The 22,875-nt window shown below is 42.4% G+C and overlaps 1 protein-coding gene across 1 annotated transcript; it reads right to left on the minus strand.

Moving 5' to 3' along the window:
* Positions 1 to 1,591: 1,591 nt before the first annotated feature.
* lgi2a (leucine-rich repeat LGI family, member 2a) lies at positions 1,592 to 18,098 on the minus strand (the record flags this gene model as incomplete). The annotated part of the gene is made up of 8 exons (XM_083789235.1): positions 17,872 to 18,098; positions 12,651 to 12,722; positions 9,017 to 9,088; positions 7,786 to 7,857; positions 7,277 to 7,348; positions 5,428 to 5,597; positions 3,873 to 4,037; positions 1,592 to 2,409 (listed from the first exon to the last, which is right to left on the minus strand). The coding sequence occupies exons 1-8, from the start codon at positions 18,084 to 18,086 to the stop codon at positions 1,592 to 1,594; spliced, it is 1,656 nt and encodes a 551-aa protein (XP_083645361.1). The 5' UTR covers positions 18,087 to 18,098.
* Between the last annotated feature and the right edge of the window lie 4,777 nt (positions 18,099 to 22,875).

Below are 22,875 nucleotides of genomic sequence, written 5' to 3' on the forward strand. Positions count from 1 at the left end.
ATGGGGTAGATTTCCCTGAATTTCCGAGACAAAGTCCTCTCAATGGAATGGAAAAGGATGACTTTCTACACACATTATCACATTTAATTCAGACTTAAAATACATTTTAATTAATGGGGAGTGGCTATATAACAATCTCTAAATGGGATATCTTCCTAACACAACAAACCATTATTTCACTTTTTTTTTGCTGTATGCAATATAATCTATGCAACTACAGTATCAAATTTGACTTATTGGGTCCATAATTAAAGGTTTGTGCTTTCAATTAAATGTACATCCCTGTATTTAAAAAGCAAAGGGGTGTGATCGCTCATTATGGCCAGAAGGGGTCACCACAGGCCCACCAGAACATTTTACCCCAATGCTGATAAGGCAACATACCACCGCACATCAACATGGGCACACAGATATGAGCAGTGGTGGAAGTACTCAATTGTTTTTACTTAAGTAAAAGTACCAATACTGCAATTTAGAACTGCTTCGTTACAAGAAGTTAAAAGTACGGAATTGAAAATGTACTCGAGAACAAAAGTATCGGCATCAAAATGTACTTAAAGTACTAAAAGTAAAAGTACTCTGTAGTGGAGTAGAATTAAAAGTACTGGAAATTGGAAATACTCAAGTAAAGTACAAATACCTCAAAACTGTACTTAAGTACAGTACTTAAAAAAAGTAATTAGTTACTTTCCACCACTGGATATGAGGTACATGATGGCATACAGATGAACAACTAAATGCTGATTAACTTTTTACCAGCAGAGTTATACAAAGTGAGTAATGTTTAGTTATTGGGGGTCTAATGTACAATTTTGTTTTGGGGATTTTCATGAGTATAAAACAATAAGGACCAGGACTATGAAATTGAGATTTGAAAATTCATATACTATACATCCAGAAAACAGCTCAAAATGTGTTTCAATAAAGCCTTCAACAGACAGTGCCTATAATGGGAATTGAAATGTCTTAACCCATTTTGGGGCGGGAACCCCTTTTGGTGTTGCATTATGTAATGCTTTAACTATTGAAAAATAGCAGATCTACAAGCTCATAGCGCGGCACCGAGTGGCGCGCTACGAGCTTGTAGGTCTGCTATTTTTGAAGAATAGTGAAAAGTGACATGAAAGTGTTTGAGAACGACTGACATAGAAAAAACTGCTTTTTCAAGAAAACAGTCAGGATTTAGAAGACATTTGCAGAATCGTTCCCAGGTCAAAATGGGTTAACCGTTTCCCTGCTTGACTGTCTTTCACATGCTCTCCTAGTATAATAAGCTGTTGTACTTCTCAAAGTCCGTGAGGCCACGAGAATAGATCATAAAACAAGGCTTGATTGTACAAGAAAGACACACTCAGCCAAGCTCAGCTGAACGCTCCAGGTATAATATAAATAATAACAGAAAGAACCAAAGAAGAATTGACACTTATTAGTAAATATCCCGTCCCTTCCTCTGTTTCCCCTTCAAAAAATGATATATATATATATTCTTTTAAGTGGAAGACATTGGATGCATGGGGGGGAGGTGGGATGGGATGGGACGGGATGGGATGGGGCGATAAGGCACAGCCCCCCCCCCAAAAAAACTCTAGCTTTACAAGCTCAAGTCAATGATGATGTGCTCAAAGATCTGGGTGTTGCCCTTGAAGCTGGAGGCGAACAGGAAGTCCCTGCGGTCCGTGGAGACCACGGTGAAGGAGCGCGGTGCCTGGATGTAGACCTCCTTGAAGCGCTGGAACACCTTCTGCTCGTCGTCCCACAGGTAGACCTGAGAGAACGTGTAGTCACTGCCCAGCGCCAGGTAGTGGCGCTCCTTGAAGGAGAAGGGCTGCAGGATCATGGAGCCGCGCGACGGCAGCGCCTGGACCTCCGTGAAGAGCTTGGCGCCCCAGCGCAGCACCTTGGAGTCGCCGATGTAGCGCGTCATGGCCAGGTAGAGCTCCTCCGCGATGCGGAAGTGCTTCACGGCCACCACGTCCTCCATGCCGGGGATCTCCCCCTGCAGGGCGAACTTCTGGTTGCTCCGGCTCCACTGGTAGATCACCGGCACCTGGGAGCGGCTGGCCAGGATGAGGTGCGCCTTGCCGTCCAGGTCCAGGAACTCCGCGTCCGTGTCGCGGAACCACTCGTGCAGGGACTGGTACGAGTAGAAGCCCTTGTCGTTCCACTTGTACAGGGTGGACAGCCCCGCTTTGGAGCTGTCCGCGATCACAAAGTACCACTCGTTGTTGATCTGGAAAGACTCTATGTCGTTGGGCTTGGAGATCTTGGATACCTCGATGTCTTGGAACTTGTTGAACCGGCTCTGGTCCTCGTCGAACCTGTAGATGTGTGAGCCGCCGAAGAGCTGAGCCACGATGACAAACACCTGGTCCTGGATGACCACCGCCTTGCATCCGACTATGGACTGACCTAAAGAGCAAAGGGGGAATGACAGCCATGGACATCAATCAATAATCAATGACATGAGGGAATTCATTTGATCATTTGAATGTAAACATTTACCACATGAACCCTAGCCATGAGTCGTTTCAAAACCTTGGTGAGCATACAGTACAGATCCCCACAATATGGAACAGTTTTTAGATTGTTTTGAAATTTGTTTTCCTTTTCCTGATTTTCTGATATATTGTGATGTTTTTTTTATATGATATTGTATTACTTGACGACACTGAAAATGAGTTTAATTACTTGAGAATAAATAAAACTTGAATGAATGAATGAATGAATTAATGAATGCATCACTGTTTTATTTTTTAAATATAATTTTTATCCCACGATTTTGTAACCCATTTTCACCCCTGTGTCAATCATCTAATGTGATCCTGGGCTCTACACACCCTCCACCAACCTGGGGAGAGCAACGGCCTTGAACTCATGCTTCCTTCATGCCTGAGTGTCCAAGTTGCTCCTTTACACCTGACAGGAGGGAGTTTCCCTGGTTGAACGTAGCGCGTGGAAGGAACACGTTATTCCAACCAGTTCCTTTCCCCTCCATCAGGCCAGGATTACTGCATGTTTTTTGTGAGGGTACCTACCCTAGGGGACACGGGGAGAACATGCAAACTCCACACAGAAAGGCCCTTTCGCCAAACCCCGCCTCGGGTATGGGCACTGATGACGTGGAGGAGGAGGAAACACGCCGCCAGCACCCACAGCGTCCCGAGCGGGAATCGAACCCAGGACCTTCTAGCTGTGAGGCGACAGCACTACCAACTGTGCCACCGTGCCCCTGCATTCCTGTTCTAGGCATGTCATAATATAGTAGGTGAGGATTTGGTGAAATTAGCTTGTACTAGTTTTGGCTATTAAGTGATTTGGAGTGTAGAGGAATAACAGGTGGGGGGCCTAGTATAGACCCCTGGGGGATCCCGGCCAAGGAGGTATATTATACTTCCTTCACCGATTAGTACAGGGTTTTGGGTATAAGCCATTCATGAGTTACTTGTTCAAATGCTTTAAGTCAGTGGTTCCCAAACTTTTTCATGTCAAGGACCCCCAAATTGATAGTAAATAGCCTGCGGACCCCCATTTGAAAAGACATGCCAGGGACCCCCATAAGAGAAGATCTTTACGGCTCTAGCAGTGATTCTCAACCCGTTTAATTTGAAGGACCCCCAGTTTGACATGCATTAGTCTATGGACCCCCACTGAATAGCATTTCTATCTCTGGGACCCACAATTTATACTGTGAAATCAATGCTAATTTAACTCTGAGAGTGTACAAATGGAACCAAATGACCCGTTAGGGTCCATTTGGTTCCATTTGTACACTCTCAGAGTTACAGACCCATAAGGGCCCATTTTGTTCCAAATGATCATTTAGCTGGGTCGCCCCTGGAACTCCCAAGTACCCAACAAGTACCCCACTGTACCTGTGATGTTGTCATACGTCCTGTAGTTCATTTCTATGTGGTCCCATTGGAACACCAGACAGCTCTCTGCGGTGGGAGCTGCGATCGCCACATATACATCGTTCTTATAGTTGAATGTGTCGACAGAGAGAGACTCAGACACCACAGACTGGTGGAGGACGAAATCTGTGAAGAGAAAGGTTAAATGGTGCATTTATATATAGAGCCTTTATCCAAGGCGCTTCACATATAGATTGTGCATCAATTCATTCCATTCACACACACATTCATACACCGATGGCGGAGGAAACCATGCAAGGCACCAACCAGCACATCAGGAGTAATTAGGGGTTCAGGGTCTTGCTCAAGGACACTTCGACACCAACTCTGGGGGAGCCCACAGGGTTGAATGAGATGAGTACACAAATTAAATGAATATATATTTTTTAGATTTAATTAATTTTTTGCTGGTAAAAAAACTATTAGATAATCTGTATTATTTTGAGACCATTCCGATACCGATATGGCATTTTTATGGCCGATAATACGGCCTATTCCGATTATGCTACCGATTCAAGGTCAAGGTCAAGGTAAACTTTATTGTCCAGTATGTCCACAAGGGAAATTTGTCTTGGGCTTTCACCCCAGCTAGCCTACAGCCACACATAAAACATCACCCCAGCTAGCCTACAGCCACACATAAAACATCACCCCAGCTAGCCTACAGCCACACATAAAACATCACCCCAGCTACAGCCACACATAAAACATCACCCCAGCTAGCCTACAGCCACACATAAAACATCACCCCAGCTAGCCTACAGCCACACATAAAACATCACCCCAGCTAGCCTACAGCCACACATAAAACATCACCCCAGCTACAGCCACACATAAAACATCACCCCAGCTAGCCTACAGCCACACATAAAACATCACCCCAGCTAGCCTACAGCCACACATAAAACATCACCCCAGCTAGCCTACAGCCACACATAAAACATCACCCCAGCTAGCCTACAGCCACACATAAAACATCAATGACAGACAAAAATACAATACAGAGGGAGACACAACATTACATCATTGCACACATGATGACAGTTACTGCTGTTTCAGAGCCTCGTTCAGCATCTTAGTTGATGCTGGTACAAACATTTTTTTTATCTGATGTTTTATGCTGTGTTCCCTATTATATATGTATTGTTATGTAAATGTATTCCACTGTTTGACTGTCTGTTTTTCCGTTTTGTGTTTCCTGTGAGGACTGCGGATGGAAATTAGCAACTGTGCTATATCCGGTGTATTCACGTCCATGTGACGTCCATTAATATGCATTGTCCTGTCAAAATAAACAAATAAAGCAAAGTAAATGTACTTCCACTTTGGTTCTTTGTATCTTCTCCCAGAGGGCAGAAGTACAAACTTCTGGCTAACATCACTGACGACCTTTTGAGCCCGTTTTAATGTAGCCTCATGCTCATAAATAGACTGCAGAGGAGAGGTGAGATTAACCGTGCATCCCTAAATAAATAAAAAGCTTTTCCAGCTGGCTCAGGTCATTTTTTTCTCTCACCCGTGGAGATGCATTCGTTGTGCAGACTGCTCATATCATTGAGCCGCTTGTCCTTCATGTCCTCGGGCCCGACGCACACGACATCGGACACCGTGGCGTTGGTGCTCTTTAGCCACAGCATCAGCCACTTGGCACGGCAGTCACACTCAAAGGCATTGCCTCGCAGGTCACTGTAGAGAAGGAAGGAAGGGCATGTTGTCAGTGGGCGGATAACCCGTTTAGGCCTGACGTCGAAAAGGGGTGCATACTTAATTTAGACTTTAAACATGGGTTAAGGTTATAGGTTTAGGTGTGCTGCCCCTTGGGAGGTTAGGTTTAGGGTGAGGGTAAAACTGTCTAAACTGAGTACTGCACCCGTTGAAATAAATAAAAAGTCCTCTGAAAGGATATTATATTCAAAGATTTGTGCCCACATTTATAGCAGACCTACAAGCTTGTAGATCTGCTATTTTTCAATAGCTAAATAATGCTTAGTTAAAACACCAAAACTGATGGGGACTAGGTTGGCGGAGGGTTTAGTTAGATAATTGACACAGGGGTGAAAAATGGGTTACAAAATCGTGGGATAAAACAAACACACCAAAACGGTTCCCGTCCAGAATGGGATAAACAAATTAGGATGTCATGGAGAGATGTCAGAGAGAGACCGGAAACCAATCGCAGAGAGAGAGAGAGAGAGAGAGAGAGAGAGAGAGAGAGAGAGAGACAGAGAGAGAGTGAGAGAGAGCCAGAGAGGACAGACATTCGAGACACAAGAAGGGTTGGATTCAAACCCAGAATGTGCATATCATCACTGTCTGTCGGGGCACAGATTGTACTGTATTATTTATTTATGTATAAAACCATTTAGTAAATAGAAAAAGAGAACCTTTGTTCCAATAAATCCAATGTACTTAAAAAGGCTTGCATTGGTAAAAATATTTAAATACAATCCACACTTTCTACCTATATGGTGTGTCCATATTTTGGTCATGTCATTACATATCTTTTTCGAGATATAAAAAAATAAAATAATAGTCCTCCCGTAGATTGGCTATATTCGCTACAGCATAAAAGAGGGCATTCATTTATGAAAAAACATACAGTATATTGAAAAATATGGAGAACGTTTCTGTCCAACACTGACAACATGGTCCGTGCATCCCGATGCAAACCTTTCTAAGCAGATTTCTTCATGAACTGGAGAGTCATATTCAGACCGCAGCCATCTTGCCAGCAAGGTGATACCTAGGTGACACTTCCCATAGACAACCCATTCATCCAAACAGAAAAGTCCTCTCTAATTATATTAAACAACGTCAAAATCATCAACATTGCAGCTGTAGGGAAAGCTTGAATTATCCTCTTTCTATCTGCGTTTCTAAGTGTTTGTTTCATAAAAATCCACCGTAGACCTTTTATGAGCTACTCCCTATCAAGAAATTCCTTGCAGATGATATTCTTCCTAAGTGCTGGAGTTTGGAAGCGCTCGTTGACTATCACTCAACAGCCCGTGTGTACCACCTGTTTTGAATGTGCACATAATGCAGGAGGTTGTTTTACTGATAACGAGCGCTTCCATACTCTGACATCATCCGCAAGGCATTTCTTGACAGGATCAGTAGCTCATACAATGTCTACGGTGGATTTTTATTAAACAAAAACTTTACAGATTGAAAGAGGATAATTCAAGCTTTCCCTACAGGTGCAATGTTGGTGATTTTGACGTTGTTTAATATAATTAGAGAGGACTTTTCTGTTTGGATGAATGGGCTGTCTATGGGAAGTATCACACTTGCTGGCAAGATGGCTGCGGTCTGAATATGGCCAATTGTACGGGTGTGTAGGAGCGACCAGAAGACAGACTTACAGCTCTATGAGTGAGTCCATGTCAGTGAAGAGGTCCCTGGGCAGCGCCTTTAGGTTGTTGTTGGCCAAAGACCTGCAGTGAGACAGCAGCTATGTCAATGTGACCAATGGCATCCAGCTGGGTTTCAAACAAGTATGCTTGCTATAGGATAGGATATAAGGCTTCATATTCAATAGCTATTTATAGTACAAAACATTCCCCACATTGTATTTCTTTATGAGAGATGACAGCATGTGAAACCTACAGGTGAGTTAAGTCCCTGAGTCCTTTATGTCTTTATGAGAGATGACAGCATGTGCTATGTGACAGCATGTGTTATGAGAGATGTGCTATATGACATGTTATGAGAGAGTGCTATATGACATGTTATGAGAGAGTGCTATATGACATGTTATGAGAGAGTGCTATATGACAGCATGTGCCATGTGACAGCATGTGTTATGAGAGATGACAGCATGTGACAGTCCTTTAAGTCTTCTTTATGAGAGATGACAGCATGTGAAACTTACAGGTGAGTCAAGTCTCTGAGTCCTCGGAAGGCATATTTGGAAGCAGTTTCCAGCTTATTGCTCTCAATGAACCTGTGGAGCAGAGCACAACAACAGCACAGTTAAATCAGAGGAAACACTATGGAGCACAGTGGTTGTGCTTCCCAAACCTTTTCACGTCAAGGACCCCCAAATGGACACTAATTTGCCTGCGGACCCCCATTTGAAGAGACAATGCTCTAGCAGTAAAACAAATAAATTACAAATAATTACAAAGAAGAAAAGCAACAAAAAAGCGTTTTTTTCTTCTTTCTAATTATTTGTTCGGCCCCAACAAAATGTGTTTGTTGTCATGATTTGTCACGACTCGAGTTGGCTTTGTACGTTGTCTTAAAGTTGGCTTAAAAGGTCTTTAAAGCCAGAATATCCGCTGCTTACATAACATTCCCAGTAGTAATCAGAATGCAATGATCTTTTCTACTTTGGGCCATTTGCCAACCACAGAGAGTATAGCTCCAAACTCAGATGCCTGGAAGAGACATTTATATATATATATATATATATATACTGTACAGCCACTTTCATAAACTTCTCTCCATTATAATTTGCTGGCTGACAATGCCATGGCATTTAACCACATGGACCCTAGCGTAGCTATTCTGGGGCTACAGTTGATTTGTCACATGCTCATACAAGTACAGTATACGTGTGCAGTGAGATGTTGGTGTAGCATACCCCACCAGACTGTGCTTAGTCCAGCATACAGGTATAGAACTAGAAAACTGTGAAAACTCCTCGAAGCAGTGAGCACATCATGTCTCCGCCAGGCCGGGTTGCATATACAAACTTTGAAAGGCAGTCATCATGGCCAATTGGAATGAGATCTGACAAGTCTATTGGTGCCTTGTAGCATGTTGTGCAAAACAGGCTCCTCCGGCAAAACTTTGAAAGCCAATCGTAGTCAATCAGAATAGAATGAAACAAACATGAGAGATACATCGTGATAATAGAGGGCAGAAAAACGGACGGACGGACGGATACATGAATGGAGGGACAGGGCCGAAAATAGAGTCTCGGCCATGCCTTCGGTCTGGCGGAGACAACAAAACACAAACTTTATTTTTAAAGGTATGATTAAAAAAAACAAAGTTATCATACAAGAGCACTGAATAAGTACTAAAATGTAAATGTAAAGAGTGTATAAAGTGTATAAAGGTCTTGGTAGAAGAACACAGCCTAAGCCAGTACTTACAAGTATTCCAGATGAGGAAGGCCAGTGAATGCGTCATCCCTTATAGTTGTAAGAGAATTTGAATTCAAAAGCCTGGAAAAAAGAGAGAGAAAAAAAATCACATACTGTATCACAACAAGACCTAATGAGCGTGATCATTGAAAGCATGTTTTCCTGTGATGAACAGAGTGGATGCACATCAACATTATCATCAACATTATTTTGGAAGGTCGTTCACTTTTGCTTGCCTAGCAATTCGGCACCCGTTATATAGTCCAAAAGATGCACACCTTGCCAAACGTATACAGTATAGCACCCATGAGCTAGTGTACAATTTCACCCATCATGGTGATCAAATGATACCATCTGGTTGATTTGTAGATGTTCTTTTGCACACTTTACTCACTCTGTGTGCTTTTGCAGGCCTTGTATGAACAACAATGAGCATCAGTGCCTGGACTTTCCCCAGGCGATCAGACTTTTGAACTCTAGTCTCCCTGGCAGATAGGACATGAACTGACAGTTTCATGAACTGACAGTTTTTTTTTTTTTTTTTATCTGGCTGTGCTTTTTTATGGATTTTTTGTAGGACTTATTTATATTCAGAGTATTGTCTTGCACTTGATATATTTATTCTTGTACGAGTCTGTGTTCTCTTTTAACTAGGAGAAAAATAATTCAGTTTTTTTCTGCTGCTGCAGTTGGAAAGAATGACAAATAAAGCAATATGATAATAATATATTGCGATGATGTAAGATGATAATTAAGGGTTGGTAAAGCGCCCCTCACTTCACACGGGTGTGATTTATTTAGCTACTTTTGCAACACACTGTCATATGACGAAGTCATAAAAAGATGAAATATGGATAGGCCTATTACAAGTTGTCTGCATCTTTCAATATCACTGATGCACACAAAACTACCTATGCATCATCTCTTCATGCGCTATTCTGCATCGCAGTGCATGTACAGCCTATCGATCCTGGTGAACACTTGTTATTGTCTCCTATACAGTGACTATTGCCAGGGACGTGTAGAGAGTGTTAGAGGGGCAGGGGTTGAAATCCTGTTAAGAGGGCACTTTTGCGACAAGCTCGCAACGCTGCGAAACGTTGCGAGCTTGTAGATCAGCTATTTTTGGGGGCGCAACCCAGCACTCTTTAGCTAGTGGAGATGCGGTGTAACAACATGGATTTCTAAACTAATTAGTTCAACGCAAAATACTGTGTTCACGTTCAGGAGACTTCAGGAAAAAAAGGAATTCTCCTGAATGCTGCCTTCCTTCATGGCATGGCATGGAAAGGAGAGGAGGGCATTTGCATTTCTTTCACCATGTAGTAAATGCATTTGTGGTCTGGAAAGGGCAGTTGTTTTACAGACGGGTAAAAGGGCAGTTGTTTTACAGACGGGTAAAAGGGCAGTTGTTTTACAGACGGGTAAAAGGGCAGTTGTTTTACAGACGGGTAAGAGGGCAGTTGTTTTACAGACGGGTAAAAGGGCAGAGGCTGAAGCCCCCTTTGATGTCTATGTGTGCACGTCCCGTCCCTGTAGTGACTATTGTGTTACAAAGGGCTAAACGCCATCTTGCTGCTCTGACCCCCAAACAAAAGTCACCTGCTTGCATTATCGGGCAGGGCAGGGCAGGGCAGGGCCAGAGACTGGGAGAGAGGTCACGTAAGCAGCTCATGAACAACAACATGACAGACAGTGGCCTTGAGGTTAGACAAGGCCACTGTCTGTCATGTTGTTGTTCACACTCGTGAACCGTTAGAGTGTCCGCCCTGAAACTGGGAGGTCGGGGGTTCGATCCCCGGCCCCCCAATGGGTTGGATTGGGGGGTCAAATCAACAAATGATTCCGGAGCACGGCGCACGCTGTGGCTCACCGCTCCAAGAGATGGGTCAAATGCAGAGAACAAATTTCACTGCAGTAACACGTGTGACTAATTATACGACTCTGACTTTGACTTAACATGGTGGAAATATGTAATTTATGTCAATTTAATCCAGCCATTTTTATATAGAGATTAATGGAAACGATAATTATGTAAAATTATTTGCGATTATCTCAAATAAAGGCGAGCAGATGGCGATGTAATAATTGTGACAGGGCCAAACATGAGTCTGAGTTTCGTATGGACTGCAGGAGAGAACCATCGCTTCCGATAATAATAGCAGAGATAATAGCAGAGATAATGCTCTCATACTTGGCTGTTAGACAAAGACTGAAGAGGGCGATCATATCATATGCTTACTTTCTGCCCACGCTTAACCTTTCCATTGTATTTTTGGTGCTGTGAAACGTCGTGATCAGCAGAATGCTCCAGTTACACAACACTACTTGTAAGCAAAAAATAAAAGGCCTAGTTTTAGAATGTGCAATTAAGCTGTGCATGTCCTCCCTCAGAGGTACAAGCTACGGATGGATACCCCCTATATATAATTAATGTCACTGTTTTTTTGTCATTTCGTCTATAAGCAAATCTTCAACATTGAAGAGACTGTGTTGTTCTAGCGCTACATTTGTACGGTCTCTGAGTTACAGACCCATAAAAGGTATTATTTGGTTGCTAATCATTATTTAGCTGGAGACACCCTGGAACTCTCTCAGGGACCCCGGACCACACTTTGGGAACCACTGCTGTATGAGTTGAGTTCCCACTCCTGATTGGATAAAACTGGTATACCAATTAACCTGAATATTTATTAAAGAATTTTCGGGACATGGAAAGCCCTGTTACGGAACAAACACTCTTCAGCAAATGGCTGCTATCGCAATATAGAGCAATTCAACACGTGTTTTAACAAAATAAATATGACCCACACCCGCTTTAATCTTCAGATAATTGTTCTGGGGGAATAGTATGAGGGGAAAAGTAAAGGTTTTAATAGCAAAATAATTGACAAATGGAAAGGAGAGATGTTGCACTTTCCCCTTGATGCAAGGGGGTGAAATGCTCTTAGCATAACCTGCCACGCCTATATGTTTACGCTGACATAACAATCAATATTGTTGTGCTTACTGTAAGCATGAAGATTATGAGTATGGCGTGATCTTGCTCTCAAGCTCAAATCCACTACAGCTACAGTGGAAGAATGCATAACTCGCCCACTCACGTCCGATCTACAAGCTCACAGCGCGGTGTGGTGTGGTGTCGTGCGTTGTGTGAGCCGTTATACAAACAGTATAGATCTGCTGTTTCTTATTTCATTTTGTTGCTTAGCTTTTTTTTACATTAGCTTTTATTGGCGTTACAAGGAGTGGGTATTGTGTTTATGAATATTATATATGTCTGCCCTCGTTATAATTGTCTTATTGGCGTATGTATTGGTACTGGCAGAGCTGTGTTACTTAATATTTCGCCTCTTCTCTTGGCCAGTTCACACTTGTAAAAGAGACTTTAGTCTCAATGTGGTTTTTTTTGGTTGTTTTTAAATTGAATCCAGGTTTGTGAAAAGGTGTGCCTTTGAAAACAAGAAAAGGGCAGTCCATATGCTAACTATTTAGCATATAAGCTATACAACAATGCTACATGGATCATAGGGGGTGAAACTAGGTTTACTAGATGCTGCACGATAGGTTAATTATAATAACGTTATGTTTATACAATATCAGTAACACTGCAGGGATCATAGAGAGGGAGAAAGAGGCTTACAGTAGTTGCAGTGAAGGCATGTGGGAGAACATGGCCTCCTTGACCTCAGAGAACGTCCCGTTGACGATGCTCCTGTTGGGAAACAAGTCAAAAAGAAGGAACACAATTAAATGTTATATTCTAATAACCGTTTAAGAACTGAAAAAGGAAAAGCATTAGTATAGGCTATACCTGAAGAAGACAAGAATAGCCTAACTTGCGATATTTAATTGCAAGGACCCCCAATCTGGGTACAGTAGCCCTAATGCCCTTTGCTGCAGCAAAGGGCATTTGAAAAGGGCATCTGCTTTCCCCAGAGCTTATTACTGTATGCTAATTATGAAAATTGCCCAACATATGCAAGTTATCATCCGGCAGTTTTTAAATGCTGGGGACCCATACACATACATTTCTAACAACACTTTAGGCGGGTGCTGAAAATGGTTCACATTCTGGCAAGTGGACTAAAACCTAACATCATGTCGGAGTTCTAAAGAATTCCATTTGTTTCCAAGGTATTTCCTCACAGCATCATTGCTGAGGTCATATTTAAGGTATTCAAGAAAGAAAGTCACCAAAAATATGGCAATACATCATAACCAGTTGTCAACCCAAGGGTTCACACACACCAGAAATATAAGTTTAACCGTCATATAGCATTTGTGCAAATATGTGTACTGAATTGATTAAACAAAACTTTCCATTCAGACAGTAATGGTGCATTAAATGCATTTATATAGCGCTTTCATCTAAAGCACTTGACATTATTGTCATTCACACACACTGAACATTTGTCAAAAACTTTTATTGAAAATGTTTATAAAAATAATGAAAGTATTAAACTACATGGTTCACAGGCCATTTCCAAAAATGTTGCTTGGTTTAAATAAAGCACAATAATCCCTCACTATAGAGCGTCGCAGTCCCGCCCCCATCATGACGACGCCAGGCCCAGGAAATAATTCCCAATGCATTTTCCCCATAGACATTTCAAAAAGTATTTATTTAAAGACCTTTTAAGCGTCGTACAAAGCCAACTGGAGTCGTGACAAATCATGACAATAAACACATTTTGGACCAAACAAATCATTACAAAAACAAGAAAAAAAGTGTTGTAACCTGCCGTTTTCGTCGTTTTGTTCGGCCCGAATAGTTTTATTTGTTGTCATGATTTCCTCACAACTCGAGTCGGCTTTGTACGAGGCTTAAAAGGTCTTTAAATAAATACTTTTTGAAATGTCTATGAGGAAAAAAACGGGGAATCATTTCCTGGGCCCTGGTAGGGGGCGGGACTGCGACGCTCTAGTTAACCCATTCTGGGCGGGAACCCCTTTTGGTGTTAGCATTATGTTATGCTTTAGCTATTGAAAAATAGCAGATCTACAAGCTCATAGGGTGCCACTCGGTGGCGCGCTATGAGCTTGTAGATCTGCTATTTTTGAAGAATCGAAGAACGACTGACATAGAAACATAGCTTTTTCAGAAAACTGTCAGGATGTAGAAGACATTTTTAGAATCTGATCTCAGGTCAAAACTTCCTGGAGGGAGGCAAACGTTCATTTGGAAAGTCAACAGGTCGTGTTGGACTGTCCTCGGAGGCATAGACGAGTCCGACGACTACTTCCCATTGGCTGAAGCCGGGCCAATGACAGTCATTAACCTGAAAGAGAACAGAATGTTGCATTGATTTGAAGACCACCAACACTGAATGAACAAAAGTCAAAACAAGCCCCGCAGCAACACAAGAAGCATATTGGTTCACTTTTTCTTTTTTTTTGAAGGAAAAAGATGTATCTGCTTAATATATTTTAGTGTTGGGTTTTCCCAAATATAGAATCAGCAAATATAGAATCATGAGCAATGACTCTGATGAAGACTGCAAGGTCGAAACGTTAGTCGTTGTTGTATACTCAGCACCTAAATAAAAGGCTCTAAATGTCCGTGCTGCTCCAGTCTCTTCTCCTCAACTCATGTCCTTGTACCTGTGAAGTGTGAAACACCGGATCAGCCGTTTCAGGCTTGAGGCGCGTCGGTAGACTCCCTTTGTTCCAATTTTACATACATTTTCAAATAAGACTTCCTGCATGACATCATGTAGGCGCCTTCGCTCCATCTCACCAGACTGGCTCTCATCCCTCTGGCGGGCTTCAGTCTCCTGGCAAGAGGAGAGCTTCTCCTCTGTCTCTCTGAGTGTGTACATTAAAGCCAGGCTGGACTCGGCCACAGACACAGCTTCTCCTCTGTCTCTCTGAGTGCTATCTGCATGTGTACAAGCCAGGCTGGACTCGGCCACAGACACAGCTTCTCCTTTGAGAGAAGCGGAGAGACATTTTAAGAACAATGGGTTCATACAGGCTTCCATCTGCATTTAGATTTTTTAAATCTAGGCTGTCATGGCTTTGAACCCTTGGCTTGACCATATGTGAAGTTGCGAACCTTGGGTGGGGAAAGCAAGTTAACAATGTAATTAACTAAGTGCAAATCAAGCCAAAAAGTTGGCTTTGGTGTTGGAACCATTAACCACAGTTCAGGCATATTAAGGCTAGGCCATTTTGTTGCTTGGCTTATTTTTGTGCAGGGCAGCACAAAGACAACATGGGTCTCTGGCAGACGCCCAGAGCTACTGCTGGGGTGTAATCAACTTACTGGAGGGGGAGAGTCTCTTGTTGAGTATACGATCTTTGGTCTGACCACCGCCTCACGCTCCTTGCGCTGCCTTTCTTTCTGCATCAATAATGGGTTAGGGGTCAGAACATAATGGGTTAGGGGTCAGAACATATTAATAGTACAACCACAACTTTTTCCCAGCCCTCGTGGTTGTGATATTTAGCAGGAAATTTACAAAAAGACACATTTCAGGTATAGTTCCGACGAGTGTTTGCAAGTTGCAACATAAACCTGGGCAGGCTGGCGTTCATGGTTTGCCAGGATCGGTCCATTTGTGAAGCTCATTGGCATGAAGGGGAGACGAGCGACGGACGGACGTGGGCGGATCCACGTTCTGTTGTATATTATACACAAAGATAGTTAAATCTTAGAGCTAAGAACGAAAAAAGTTACCATGATAGACTGTGTCGGATAAATAGATTCATCACCAACGGTGACCCACCTCAATTTTTTTCGTTTGTAGGCCTATCTTAGCCCAAGATTTAGTTTTTTTCGATTCTGACGATATCGCACTACGAGAGTCTAAGTGGTACTACTTCCAATTTTGGGAGCGGGCGAACAATTTTGCCTCAAAATCACTCTTACCTTGTACAAATGCAAAATCTGAGCTCTTTCTCGTTTGCCCCACTTGTCCGGAGGGGAACGCGCACACGCACACGCACACGCACACACACACACACACACACACACACACACACACACACACACACACACACACACACACACACACACACACACACACACACACACACACACACACACACACACACACAGTATACGGTACATCAGTTACAGTAGGCCATTTAAAAACAAACTAACATTTTCATCGTCAACATGAGACAGAAATCAGTACCGCAATTGCCCGTTGTGAATAATGTGTAGTAGATTAATAATAAGTTTTCCTACCGTGTTTGCTTCAGAGTATTGCTTGTTGTAACAGTGCTGACTTGAAAGTGTCGTCGGCGACGCCCGGCTGACTTCAGAGGCTTCTTATTGGCTGCAGCCGTTTGAATTTCAACCTGAACGGTTGTTTGGTAACCTCGCCTGAGCCTCTAGCCTGGTGGAACCACTTTCCCTGCTGGACAACATTTGCATTCTGCCGGCTAAGGGTGAGTCTGGGATCTCCCAGGCAGAGACGATGTCCGGACCAATTCTGGCCGGAGCGATATGCGTGGCTGTAACGCGAGACTTATGACATATTGAAGCGCTGCCACAGCGCAATGTAAACACAACCTAACAAGACTACAACTCTAATGTAAACACAACCCAACAAGACTACAACTCAAAATTATTATTGAAGATATCAGATTTTTGTCCCGCTGCTTCCGGGTTCATCGTTTCTGCTTGAGAGATCCCAGATGCAGGCAGGAGGAGGGAACTGCTGAAGTCAGTATAGACCTGGACCAGGGCTTACAGCGAGTCAAGCCCTGGACCAGGGCTAAAGTCAGTACTGCCGCAATCTGGCGGAGTCAGGTTACTGAGCCTCACCAGGTGTTTGGTGACCTTCCCTGAGCCTCACCAGGCTTTATCTACTACCGCTGATTGCAATACGCTCCGCCTCTGTGTGCATGCCTGTGTGTTCTAATCAGTGTTGCCATGCCCGCTAATATAATAAGCGACTTTGGGCTCGTTTCCTAATATTGTTAAACCAGTGTTTTCGATCTTCAAGTCAAGGACTCCAAAATGTATCTGCGGGCCGCCGACACCCATCTGAAAACATTTCATGCCAGGGACACCATACAAAATGTGTGTTATTTTGTTTAAAAGATATATTCAAAATGTTTAGAAATGTCTTTAAATATTTATTTATTTTTAGCTTGTAGTATAGCTCTGCTCCATTAGGACTTCCCCCTCAAGTCAATATGGACCAGAGATAGCTTGTAGTTGTAACTTGTAGACTAGAGCAGTGGTCCCCAAAGTGGGGTCCGGGGACCCCCAGGGGTAATTGAGGGAGTTCCAGGGGGTCCCCAGCTAAATGATAGTTTGGACCCCTTGTGGGTCTGTAACTCTGAGAGTGTACAAATGGAACCAAATGGACCCTTGTGGGTCTGTAACTCTGAGTGTGTACAAATGGAACCAAATGTGTAGAGTTACAATCCCACAAGGGCCCATTTGGTTCCATTGGTACACTCTCAGAGTTAAATGAACATTGATTTTACAATATAAATTGGGGGTCCCAGAGATAGAAATGCCATTTAATGGGGGTCCGTCCGTAGACTAATGCATGTCAAACTGGGGGTCCTTGAAACTAAACGGGTTGAGAATCACTGCTATAGAGCCATAAACATCTTCTCATATGGGGGTCCCTGGCATGTCTTTTCAAATGGGGGTCCGTGGGCCAAAGAAATGTCAATTTGGGGGTCCTTGACATGAAAAAGTTTGGGAACCACTGGACTATACTACCGGAATAATGTCACTTCATTATGTCAACAAGATATTGAGATACAGGTAATAATTAGCCACTATAGGCCTATTATACTACACGGCTTGTCGTCACCAAACAAACATTATATATAGCCTTTATAGCCTAATAGCTGAAAGCATTTACAGGTCGGCGTTGTTTACGTTTACTTACAAAGAATTGACGTCGTTGGGGGAAATCCTCGGGACGTTCGAGGACCCGACGCAGATGATGGACTCCTTGGAGCAGCTGCACGCCGACGGGCATCGGAACACCTTCTTCAGATGGACCGGCGGAGACAACAACAACAACAGCAGCAGGCACAACAATGACGCCGAGGAGGAGGAGAACAACCGAGTCCAGACGTGAAGCAGTGAAGCAGGCGGCATCTTTCTTTCTGACGGCCGCAGCATGTGTGTGTGTGTGGACTCACTGGAGGCTTTGAGACGGAAAGGATGAACGCACCGCCGGGCCGTTTACACCCTCCTCCTGCACCACGAAATGCTGCACTGGAAGTGGGATGCCTGACATCAGCGAATCAGCTCCTCCCCCCCCCCCCCCCCCCAGCCGTACGTCGCACGATTTAATTATTTATTAAACAAGGCTTGTCGGAGAGAGACTAGACTAGAGTGTGTTTGGCCCAACATATTCCTTTAGGGCTATATTATAATGTGGGTGAAAGAGTGTGCCATGGCACGATACCTCCCTTAACACTCAAGATGTCTTATTTTTTTTATTTCTATATTTCAGTGGTTCAATTTGGTGCCATGATGTTGGTTGGTGGAGATGATGTGATTGGGTGACTCCACCATGCAGTCATCATCGTGATGAAATTATCATTACTATTCGTAGAGTTACTTAATTGTACTGTTTTTGAGCGGTGCAACCACTCCTAGACAGTGGGTCCCTGGGTCTGTGCAAGCACGAAAATAGCGTTATAGCGTCTGTTCACCACCAAGTGTCACTGTCGCACAGCCTAACACACAAGTACGCAGACAGACACACACAGGCCAGGGAGGAGGGCTTTAAAGTACAGTACAGTACAGTACAGTACAGTACAGTACAGTACAGTACAGTACAGTACCACTCACTTCAGACGGGTCTGATTTTATTACTACTACTACTACCTGCGTTGAAGTATTATATGAACCGATCATGGCTCACACAGCATTATTTCAGCACCATGGACAGTTCCAAGTGGGCAGTTCATCATGGCAACCTTATTAAACCAGAACAATCACATCATCCAGTGATGATTTAATATGAAGGGCCTGTAGAATGATGGCGTCTGGTATACACTGTTAAATGTAGCCCGTTCTATATACACTGTTACATAATTCAGGAGCCAACATATAGGGCACCCCCTCATGCTGACACAAACACAGTGGTGGAAAAAAGTACTCAATTGTTTTTACTTAAGTAAAAGTATCAATACTGCAATGTAGAAATACTAAAGTCCAGAATTCAAAGTTTCATATTTTCAAATGGCAAAAATGTATATAGGGTTGAAGCTGTTTAATGTATGTTTCGTAATAATAATCAAAGATTTCAAATAAATGTAGTGGAGTAATCCTAACCTTCTTTGTGTCATCACAATTCCACTTGTTTAATCTGTATCCTGACTGTGTTCTCTATCCCGATTGGATAAAATTGCTATCCCAGTTTCAGTTTCAGAAACTGAAGAAGCTGGAGAGACTTGGAGACTTGATCCTGATACTAGTAAACAAACACTCTATAGCAATGAGTACTGTCACAATATAGAGCTATTTAACACTGTTACTGAACACACACTCTATAGCAATGATTACTGTCACAATATAGAGCTATTTAACACCGTTACTGAACACACACTCTATACAGCAACGAGTACTGTCACAATATAGAGATATTTAACACTGTTACTGAACACACTCTATAGCAATGATTACTGTCACAATATAGAGCTATTTAACACTGTTACTGAACACACACTCTATAGCAATGATTACTGTCACAATATAGAGCTATTTAACACCGTTACTGAACACACACTCTATACAGCAACGAGTACTGTCACAATATAGAGATATTTAACACTGTTACTGAACACACTCTATAGCAATGAGTACTGTCACAATATAGAGCTATTTAACACTGTTACTGAACACACACTCTATCGCAACGAGTACTGTCACAATATAGAGCTATTTAACACTTATTTTAACCAAGGAAAATCACTTGAGGAAGTCAAGTCAGCTCAAGTAAAAGTGCAAATACCTCAAATTGTATTTATAAGGACAGTACTTAAGTAAATGTACTTTGTTACTTTCCACCACTGCACAAACTGGGCATCGTCACTGAACCGTATTATAGTCTACCTGGCAACTGCAGAGCTGGGGGCGATTTGTAATCTGGCGATGGTGTCCCTGGGGTACCCTAACCCTTATGATCGAGTGCAGCACAATGCCAGCGTAGTGCCAGCCTAGTGCCAGGTGCGCTATTTTTAAAGGGCATTCTATTTAGGTGAGGATGACGCGAGTAAAGAGCTTTGTTTGGTTTCTTCAGGGTACCAAAGCTCTTATTTACATTGGCCAGCTATAGATCTAGAGGAGGTGACATGTTTGACCTGAGATCAGATTCTAAAAATGTCTTCTACATCCTGACAGTTTTCTGAAAAAAGCTATGTTTCTATGTCAGTGGTTCTTCGATTTTTCAAAAATAGCAGACCCACAAGCTCGTAGCGCGCCACTACAACTCTACTCCACTACATCTCAGAGGCAAATATTGTACTTTTTACTCCACTACATTTATTTGAAAACTTTGGTTACTAGTGACTTTGTACATTTACAAAACATATTAACCACTTCAGCCCTATATACATCAATAAGGTCACCTTTAAACCCATTTTGGGCGGGAACCTCTTTTGGTGTTCCAAGCATTATGTAATACTTTAGCTATTGAAAAAATAGCAGATCTACAAGCTCATACGAGCTTGTAGGTCTGCTATTTTTTAAAACTCGTGAAAATGCGGCACAAATCTTTCAATATATATTCTTTCAGATGACTTTTTTTTCAACATCAGGCCTAAATGGGTTTAAAAATAAATAAAATGTGCCTCACAGCATCCAATGCAACATCAGCAGAGCACCAGTCGAGGAGGAAGGTGGAGTTGGGAGACAGCGAGGAATATATACTACCTCAGTGCAGTGAGTCTAGTAACCACTTCAATGCACTCTGCTTGTGTTGATGATGCAGGGGGAAAGCAGACCACATTAACAAAGGAAAGGTTGCTTGTGAGGCTGAGTGATACAAACAAACAAACACATATTAATAACCTAGAATTCTCAAAGCACAATCAACCTCAATGCTCTCCATAAGATGTCAGCAGTTGCGTACAAATGGACGACTTTGGTAGTGAATGCAGTCGAAAACATCAAAATATAGTTTGGGAGTCTATTTTCGTGAGGCAGTGTGTGTTCCGACACCCAACCTGCCATCCCTATATCAATATATCAATTTTTTCAGTTATTTTCAGAAATAGAAAACATAGAAGATTTTACATAGTGAAGATGCAGTATATATATATATATATATATATATATATATATATATATATATATAACTTGGGCTTAATTGAAGGAAAGATTACGCATAGTACACCAGACAGTGTTTTAGTTACAGCTACAATCCCCACATGGGTCTACTTCGAGACCTAGATTCTCAGTTCTACACTTATAGCAAGAGAAAGCTTTGCGATTTCTTGATATGAACGAGATAGCGACCTCCACTGAGAATAAGCTCCGCCAGGGACGTGCAGAGTGTTAAGAGGGGTGCAGGGGCAGAAATCCTGTTAAGAGGGCACTTTTGTACAAAAATAGCAGATCTACAAGCTCACAAAGAAAAAAAAAGCAATTCTTCTGAATGCTGCCTTCCTTCCGGCATGGCATGGAAGAAAGGAAAGGAAAGGAGTGGCATTTAGCATTTCTTTCACCATGTAGTTAATGCTGCATCCGTGGTCTGGAGAGGGCAGTTGTTTTTACAGACGGGTATAAAAGGGCAGGGGCTGAAGCCCCCTTTGATGTCTATGTGAGCACATCCCTGAGAAGCCAGTGTTGTTTTTGGCAGCAAATTAAAATTTTAGTTTTTGTCGTAGTCGCTTGAATAGTTTTCACTTCGTTTTAGTCACATTTTAGTCAACTGGAATGTATTAGTGTTTGTATATATAGTCGACTAAAATCTTATGACATTTAGTCGAATAAAACTAGACTGTTGATTTAGTCGACTAAAATGTATTTTGGCGGGCCTTGATGTCGTCGTAATGATTGTTTTTACACTTGCTGAAAATAGCCGATTGTGAGCTTGTAGATCTGCTATTTTCAGCATGCAACCAAGTGTAAAATGACTTATACTGGATCTGTTGTCCTCTAGTCCCTTCCTAACATTTCAGTCTACTTTTCATCCGTCGACGAAATTGACAATTTTTTAGTCTTAGTCATCATAGCTTAGTTTTCATTTAGTTTTCGTCAGTGAAAAAAGGTAGTCGATCATTTTTCGTCTTAGTTTTTGTCTACAAAAACAACACTGCCCTGAGCTCTGTCGTGCTTTAGTACAGATCCACGATGGCTGTGTGCGTCATTGATTCCCTGATTTGCCTCTGTTGAGACGTCATATCAGTTACACGAGGAAAATGAATAAGTGAATTCAATAGAGTGGTGATAAAATGTGGGTCAATGTTCCCAACGGGATCATTCGTATCATATTACGACTTAGAGAGGCATACCAGAACACACAAAGTTATACAAACAGCATTATTATATAAATACATTTTATTCTCTGTAATTAAATGGATACTTGTGTGTGTGTGTGTGTGTGTGTGTGTGTGTGTGTGTGTGTGTGTGTGTGGATCACATGGACAACTATTCATTTCAAATACATGTTCTTTCTGTTTTCTTGCCTAGTATCTTTAATCTAGTATTACAGGAACAAAGAGGACTTAGTTAAAAGTCATCAAAAGAGAAGATTTATTAATAGGGCCATAACTTCTTAAAGTCCCGCATCGCTGGTGGTGTCGGAGGAGGTACTCCACACGAGCAAGAGCAATGCTGAAAGGTAAACAGACGGACGGTGTGTTTATATATGGATTAAACGGTTGTCTACGCTTATAAGCTGGCAAGAACAGGTCCTCGGGCGCCTCCCTAG

The sequence above is a fragment of the Protomyctophum parallelum genome, assembly GCF_964188405.1.
Source record: "Protomyctophum parallelum genome assembly, chromosome: 18".
Classification (NCBI taxonomy): Eukaryota; Metazoa; Chordata; class Actinopteri; order Myctophiformes; family Myctophidae; genus Protomyctophum; species Protomyctophum parallelum.